This window comes from Leptodactylus fuscus, chromosome 9 (genome assembly GCF_031893055.1).
Source record: "Leptodactylus fuscus isolate aLepFus1 chromosome 9, aLepFus1.hap2, whole genome shotgun sequence".
Taxonomy (NCBI): domain Eukaryota; kingdom Metazoa; phylum Chordata; class Amphibia; order Anura; family Leptodactylidae; genus Leptodactylus; species Leptodactylus fuscus.
The window spans coordinates 38,722,815-38,731,321 of record NC_134273.1 but is presented as its reverse complement, the minus strand read 5'-3'; the positions used below and the strand labels follow the sequence as shown (position 1 = coordinate 38,731,321).

Genomic DNA, 8,507 nt, shown 5'->3' with positions numbered 1-8,507 from the left:
CTATGGAGCATGCTGTTCGGATCGGCTTATCCGAACAGTACTCACTCATCTCTATCTGATACCAATATTCCCTTAATAATGTGTGCATGTTATTATTAGAGATGAGCAAACAGTAAAATGTTCGAGGTTCGATATTCGTTTCAAGTAGCCCCTCAATATTCGACTACTCGAATTGAATATCGAACCCTATTATAGTCTATGGGGGGAAAATGCTCGTTTCAGGGGTAGGCAACGTTCGATCAAATTATACTTATCAAGTCCACGAGTGAGGGTCGGGCTGGATCCTCCAAGAAGTCTTCTCCTTGCAGCGTCCCCGCGGCGTCTTCTGGCTTTTCATTCACTCTGCCAGGCATCGGGCCTGGGCAGAGCCGACTGCGCATGCCCGCATTGCAAGCGGACATGCGCAGTCGGCTCTGCCCAGGCCCGATGCCTGGCAGAGTGAATTCAGAGCAGACGCCGCGGGGAAGCTGCACGGAGAAGACTTCTAAAGGTAGGAGAAGAACCAGCGTTGATTGGCTGACTGTATAGCATTCTGCCAATCAATGCTGGTTCTGCATCGAACTTTTACATTCTAACAGCGAGTGGTACTCGATCAAGTACCAGTATTTCGAATACCGTAGTATTCGATCGAATACCTACTCGATCGAATACTACTCGCTCATCTCTAGTTATTACGCATACAATAGGCATACAAGGAGAATATCCATGAAGATTCAAGGAGAAGACTACAGAGGGAGCTGGATGTCGTGAGAAGTGCACCACAATGTTACTGGACCAATGACAATGTCTTCTTGAATCTTTTTTTCTTTTTTAGTATTACTGAAATGTAATTGTAGGTTAGGCAGCGTTGTACCAAGAACAGATGTTTATGCACATAGTAATTGTAAATGTCTCTTTGTGATTTTCGCTTTTTCTACGGTCAGCACAAAAGATAAACACTTGAACAGATTTATATGCAGATTTACGATTGTAGATCGGGCAAATAATGTCATTGCTAAAAATCTTAGTAAAATAAATGTGAGGCCATAAAGAAAATGCGGTGTATTTTAAAGGAGTTCTAGTGACTTATTTCTTCACATTCTGATAACACGGGCTGCATAAAAACTATCAGGGAAACTGTTAAAGGGAAATCCCATCTCTGGTAATAATTCCTGGTATAAGGGGTTTCCTATTACATTTGCCATCCCTTTCTGATCAGCTGGGGTTTGACTGCCGGGATCCCCATAGGACAGGTCTATATAAGAAAATGGGTCAATGTCACAATGTCTGCATATCTGGTAGTCAGAATGCTGGGAAGGGAAGAATGTTGAAGGGACTCCTGCTGACCAGAAAATGATGGGTTTACCACAATGATATGCTATTATTTTATATAATAGGAAAAGCACTTTCACTGCTGGACTGGGGATTGCTGTAAACTGGCCATAAAATCCTATTTTATCTTCAGGGAAAACATAGGATTACATGTAGCTGAAATGACATTATTCTGTGCACTACGAGCCACACATTTATGTTACTGCATTTCAGTGGAAAAATGCAAATAGTATAGAATAGGGAATTTAACAATATATCTAAAATGGCAAGATTATTATTAAAGTATAGCTGTCTATTCAGGCGACATTTCAGAATGAGTTATGCATGTGAGGAGCGACAATATACAGGGCTGTTATATGCTGTATTTTTAGCAGTTTTCTCCTTTGCAGTCTTTGTATCTAATTTTCAGTTATCGCTGAGTTGGACACTGGAGACTAGTTGGTATGATGTCCCTCATAAACAACATGTGGACAACTTCTGCTTTCTAACTTTCATACTCGCTCATAAGCATAGAAAATGCTATAGAGAAGTACTAAGCAGTATTAATGCAAATAAAGTGTAGGAGTGAGATAGAAAACTTACTGTTGGCTGCAGCAGCCTCTGTTAGTATGTATCTGTGCTTCTCATAGGGTCCGTTCACACGATGTAACGCGGTGCTCATCCTGACACGTAAACACGTGTCAGTGTCAGCGTTTCAAAACAGAATCCCATTGGCTTCAATGGGTTCCGTCTTACGTGCGCTACACATTGAAATCAATGGGAGGCTTTTTAGCCTATTGATTTCAATATGTTACATGCGTTAAATGGAACCCATTGAAGTCAATGGGATTCTGTTTTGAAGCGCTGACTCTGACATGTGTTTATGTGTCATAATGAGCACCACGTTACATCGTTTGCATCAGCCCTTACTTAGCTTCTTGCTCTACCCCTCTCTTCTCTGTAGACTTCTATGATCAGCATGTAATCTGATCTATCTGTAAGTTTATAATCCATCTCATTATCCAAGACGGACGTAGCAGAGAATTCAGAGTAAATGAACATTTTAAGTGAAGCGAGGAGGAGAAAAGCCTTACAAGTGGAGAAAAGAAGCTTCTTTCTGTGATAAGATTGACGACAATGTTTCTTATACTTGCTTGTACTAGTTTATTGAAACTCGTGGCCAAGTATAGGAAGTCTATCACCAGGGGCCAGTGTATTGCACCAGCCCCCACAGATATATAGTTTAGTGTCATCTGAATCAAATATTGATTTCCTTTTGTGAATCGGTACCTCCATTACCAAGATATGGCTGTTTTTGACAATATGCAAATAAGTTCTCTGGAGCAATAACGGCTCTTTAAAGCAATGGCAACACCCTCATTGCTTCAAACAGCTAATTTACATACTGACAGAAAAGGTGATATCTCAGCAATGAAGGCACCTAGCCACAAGGGGAAAACACCATTTGATTCAGATGACCCTAACATATCTGTGGGCCTGGATAGATATGCAGAGTTCTGGTGAAAAACACCCTTTAATTCTGGTTCCCTATCTTACATGTAGTGTAGTATGGGATCCATATGTTATACTACACCTTTGTTACTGGATACATTAGAAACTTTCCCTTGTAATTCTGCGCTGTAGACATAAAAGCTGTAAACTGGGTGACTTTCAGATAATCTCTTTTTATGGAGTTAACACATATGGATAAGGCTTTGTGTGTTATTTGGAGTGAACATATATTATCAGAGAATAATGCATCTGGTAATGGAGATTTCTGCAGGCTTGATGGCTATATTGGATTTTTGCAACTATGGTTACTTTTTATAATCTATCTTCATGAAAGTCTAGGCCCTACAAAGGTGAAGGACACATAGGATGCTCACCCCTCACTAATGTAAAGGTTTAGTTTGCAACTTGCATTCCGCATTGATCGGTAGCTGGAGGAAATAGCGCTCTGAGTCATCGCAAACATTGGTGATATCTCCACTGGAAAATGCACTCATGTCTTCATGACAAATTATTGTATTACTTCTGCCCTAAGCTCCTGCTATGTCACCACAGAATTTAGACAGAAACCTGTGCAAAGTCCACAAGTTAATGTTAAACTAGTGAGGATTTTATGACATGGGTATATAAAGGGATAGTATTCTAGAAGGTCTAATTTCACTACAGCTTCCTGTAACGTGCCGTCTAGCTCTGCACCATGTCTGTAAGTTAATGTTTAGCTATTACTATATATCATCATCTTTCATTGCACCTCATAAGATTCATTGCATTGTTAAAGAACTTCTGTAAGTCTCCAGTCCTCCTCATTTTCCATAGGCCTTGATGGCATGATTGGTGGGGTGATGGCATGGCTGGGTTGCATAGTGGACTGTCTGTGAATGAGATGTCTCACTGACCATAGGCATGGACATCTCACAATGTATGGTAGATTTCATCAAGAGCTTTATAGTCACCACGTATGTATGTGTTACACAGAAAATTTAGTTTAGTGTGAAGTTGTATATGGTATGAAATAAAATGCGAAGTTGGCATATACAATTCTATAGGAACTACAGTTCTCATTTCTAAATTACATGACTTGCTTTAATATGGGGTTATCCATAATCTTCAATGTAATCCATAATCGTTGGTGCTGTAACACCATAGATATCAATTATTGAGAAAAATAATTGAAGTGATTTTTATTTTTTTACTTGTTGCTATATATTCTTGAAAATAATTTTTTTGAAATATGATATTCTGAATTCATTTAAAAAAGGTTCCTTATAATTTCTTAAAGTGGAAGAGTTGACAATGCTTTAACGATTGATTGATTGATTGATTGATTGATTTTTTTACATTTCCATTGGGGCTGCTCCAGTTTTGGAGAATTTATCACTTGACCAGTTGAAGGGTAACACCTAGGTGATAGTTTATTAAGGCTTGTTCAAAAAGTCGTGCATGATCTTTAAGGGGCTGCCTCTAATGGGCAGCAAGCAGAGGCACTGTTTTCCTATTTACATCTTGGAAAACAGATTTGCATATTTTTCCCATAATCCCCCAGTGGAGTGAAAAAGGCTTTTGTAAATCTCCATACGCCTGTGAAGGTGATCTCTCCTTAAGGAGTGATATTATCCCCAAAACCGAGTTTATTCATAGGAATAAGAGAGGAATAGCACAACACAGAGCTAAAAGAAAGAAGCTCCAGAATTGTCATTTCATGAGGAATGAGTTTAATGGGAGTTTGTCACCAAAACCCAATATATCAACAGGATAGATAGGATAGAGTCATCTGAATCAAACTGAGTTTCCCCCTTCCTTACTACAATGTACTCACCACCCTACACCCCTCTATCTACTATACTTTACATCACACATCAGATCTGCCCTTTATTTACATAGGAAATGAAGCAGGTTGGTACCATATATATCAATTATCTCTCATCCATTCTCTGGTTTTATGGCCACATCTTATCAACCTATTTAATGGAAGGAAAGGGAAATGGGAAAACAGGAAGCAATTAATGATTCACAAATCATCAACCCTACCGCTACATACCGGGGGCTTAACTTTCAGAATTTCTTCCACATTTTCTCTTAGTTATATAGGTCATGATTTACCTAAATTATTTGTATTCAGCTGTTCTATTCTATCTTTATTTGACCAACAAGTAAATGCAGCAGAATGAGACAAACTAATAGAGGTCTTTACTATCCACATCAGTTATAAATGTATCTCATGATGTTTTATGTATTATATCTATTTTATCTATAACTAAATCCATAGACCAACCTATTGACAGCTTTATTTTGAAGTTATATGCTTCCCTCTGGAGTACTTTCCTGCTCCCTGCTACTCTGATGCACAGTGTTTCCTGTATGAACAGTAGGACAAACTCATAGTGTACATTTATTGAACTCTATACCTGGCTCTAATAGACCTGAATTGTGATTTTGACCTCCTGGTCATACTGCAAACACTGAGGAAAAGAGAGAAGGTTAGTGCTCCAGAAGGTTAGTGCTCACTTAACGCTCCAATTATCATAAACCAGGGGTAGGGAACCTTAGGCTCTCCAGCTGTTGCAAAACTATAATTCCCAGCATGCATACTTGCTCTGCTGTTCTTGGAACTCCCATGGAAGTGAGTGGAGCATGTTGGGAGTTGTAGTTTCACAGCAGCTGGAGAACCGAACATTTCCCTACCCCTGTCATAAACCATGACGTTACCTAATTTTTACCATAGTAATTTGATAATAGTATTGTAAATGTATTCTATATGTATGTTATAATGTATGTCCAAAAATAACCTAAAAGTTGGAGAAACTTCTTTGCTAAAATATCTAAGGGTGAGCAAATACAATACAGAAAAAACAAAACCAAAAAAAAAAAACACATACATACAGCCCACTCTTGAGATTAATCTGATCTTGCACCAAAGGAATTCCCATTGATGGGTCCAGGTGAATGGATCCAGGCATTCCTCTGTTAGAGTCGATAACGAAGTAGCAAAGAAAATTCTTTGGATGTGATCCAGCAACCCGGTGAGCCAAAGTAAATTTTAAACTTAACTTTTAGCCCATTGACACAAAGTAAAAAAAAAGTTCAAGGAGACAAACTCCTACAGTATACGACAGGAATTGGTTAGGGGTTTCAGGGAGCTGATCCCCTTAATCATAGCATAAAAACCAAGGTGAACACAATGTGAATTTTGTTTATTCTGTTTAATTTGTGTGTTTATTATAAGAAGTTGTGTTGACATTGTTTTTTATGCTATGACTAAGGGGACCATCTTCCTGAAACGTGTAAGTGATTTCTGTCGTATCCTGTAGGAGTTTGTCCCCTTGTTCTTTTTTTTTTATTTTGTGTCAAATTTATTTTGGCATCACATCCAAAGAGTTTTCTTTGTTACTTGAGTGACCAAATACAATGTGACCTGGGCACATATCTGAAGCGATGTGCACCCAAGGAGGCCAGCGGCACCTCGCTGTGTGTAAGAGCCAGGGATATCATTTGCAGGTATAAAGACTCCATATACAGGCAATTGCATGATATCACATTGAGTTCTTTTCCTTGTTAAAACAGGAGAAATTTGAAATTCTGAACTTAGAACTGAAGTCTGGAGAAAGTCTAAAACTGAAAGGACAGCTTCCAGGAGATGCCAAGAAGTAAGTTATTTGTAGCGGTGCTTATGGAACAGTTTTGATGCCACCAATGAGCAATGTGGCAACTACCAAGTGGTTTTGTGGGGTATCTGTTTAGTGCAGCAGTGTACTGGTAGAAAAGAGAGTTCTGTCAATGTACAGCAATGAAGAATTCCTAGAAACTCTTGAAACATTGAATTTCCACCTTTATCATTATATTAGAAAATTAAAGAATTACTTACTCTTATCTTTAATGAGGCTTCAAAGGTGAAATCTCAATGTACTGATTAAAACACATCAGGAGGACACTGAGAGCTCTTGTCCTGAGTGCATAAATCTCACAAGTCTGTCATTGTGAAATGTTACCCATTAGATAAACTGCTTGTTTCCTGTACAGCTTCTCCTTCAATCTGGGACGCAGCTCAAGCGATATAGGGCTACATTTTAACCCACGTCTGACCGAGAACACAATTGTGTGCAACTCCAAGCGCAGCAACAGCTGGGAATCGGAACAAAGAGATGGACACCAGTGCTTTTCACCAGGGACAGATGTCAAGGTTGGTGATGACATCAGAAATGAGTCAACATTCATATTAGGGCTATAGAAACATGAAATCTGAGGTTTTCAGTCTACAAATGGTCTTTCATAATACCATAACCAGTATTACTAATGGATGTAAACATGTAACCTGCTATTGAAGGTCTGGCTTTGGGGATCTAAATGCTTTTGGCACTTAAAGGAATTCTTCCACCACCAAAATCTCTTCTAAACCACTTATATGCTGCTGTAGGACAGCTAGTATACATACCATTTTTTGTGTCAAAGTGCAACCATATCCAGGTGTCAACGTGCAACTATATCTAGCTCCTTACATGGAAATATGAAAAAGTTATGAATATCCAAACGTTATTTTATTAATGTGTTAAAACTTACAAGAACTATCAATCTGGTATTGGTGTAATCATTGCGATCCACAGAATATAGGAAACATGTCATTTTGGCTGCACAGTGAATGCTGTAAGAGCAAAACCCATAAGAAAATTTCCCAAATGCAGTTTTTAATATAAATTTTCCCCATTGTATGGAATATTAAATGGTATCACTATGAAGTACAATCTGTTCTGTAAAAAGCAAGCCCTTATATAGCTAAGTGAATAGAAAAAAAAAAAAATTCAAGCTTTTGGAAGGTGGGAATAAAAAAACAAAAAACAAAAAGAAAAAAAAGAAAAATTGCTTTGGCGGGAATGGGTTAAAGTTTGGGATTAAGTAGATTTTCCTGGCATTAAGATTTCACTTTGACATAAAAAAGAATATTCACTATGGCTCTGATCATGGCATCATAGACTAGCCTGGTTTAGAAGACATGGTGCTGGTAAACTCCCTTTAATATTTATAGCTATTGATTTTTTTCGTGTCTTCCACAGATATCAATAAAATTCACTGGAGACAAGTTTGATGTGAAACTTCCTGATGGTCATGAGATCTCATTTCCAAATCGCCATGGCTATGATAAACTCACATACCTGTCTGTCAAAGGGGACTTCAAGGTCACGTCTTTCAAGTATGAATAAAAGGTCACTTGCTAATTGTTACAATAAAGTTTTGGTTAAAAAATAGATTCTTGATTTCTTGGATTCTTAATTTAAACAAATAAACTGAGGTAACGTTAAAGAAGGCTTCCTGTCCCTTGAATGTTTTGCCCAAAAGCTTAGAAATCATGAATAGGAGCAGAGCTGCAGTACCAGCAGCCCAATGCAGCCCAATGGTATAATACTCCCTATACTCCCGGTATAATACTCCCCATCTCCACTATTATGAATACTGTGTCTCTAATACACAGTGGCCAGCACACATCTTTTAGGGTTACCCATTGGCCCTCACATAGTATAATGCGCCCCGGTGGTCCAAAACACTGTATAATTCTCCCTATTGATTTCCACACAACATATAGTGCTTCTTGGTGGCCCCCAACACAGGGTATAATGCTTCCCAGTTTTTCAAAACACAGTTTAATGCTGCCTTTTGGTTGCCAAACACCGTATAGTGCTTCTTGGTGGCCCCCAACACAGAGTATAATGCTCCCCAGT

General features: G+C 38.6%; 1 protein-coding gene across 1 annotated transcript; it reads left to right on the top strand.

The window, feature by feature from the left end:
• Nucleotides 1-3,448: 3,448 nt before the first annotated feature.
• Nucleotides 3,449-7,991, top strand: LOC142218084 (galectin-2-like). The gene is made up of 4 exons (XM_075286529.1): nucleotides 3,449-3,502; nucleotides 6,361-6,443; nucleotides 6,817-6,976; nucleotides 7,845-7,991. Exons 1-4 carry the CDS (start codon nucleotides 3,497-3,499, stop codon nucleotides 7,989-7,991), a joined length of 396 nt encoding a protein of 131 aa, XP_075142630.1. The 5' UTR covers nucleotides 3,449-3,496.
• The last annotated feature ends 516 nt before the right edge of the window (nucleotides 7,992-8,507 follow it).

Excerpts from the sequence above, each read along its gene's own strand:
- LOC142218084 (XM_075286529.1), top strand. Across the intron at positions 6,444-6,816 it reads CTTCCAGGAGATGCCAAGAA|CTTCTCCTTCAATCTGGGAC; the intron begins GTAAGTTATTTG and ends TTTCCTGTACAG. Across the intron at positions 6,977-7,844 it reads CACCAGGGACAGATGTCAAG|ATATCAATAAAATTCACTGG; the intron begins GTTGGTGATGAC and ends TGTCTTCCACAG.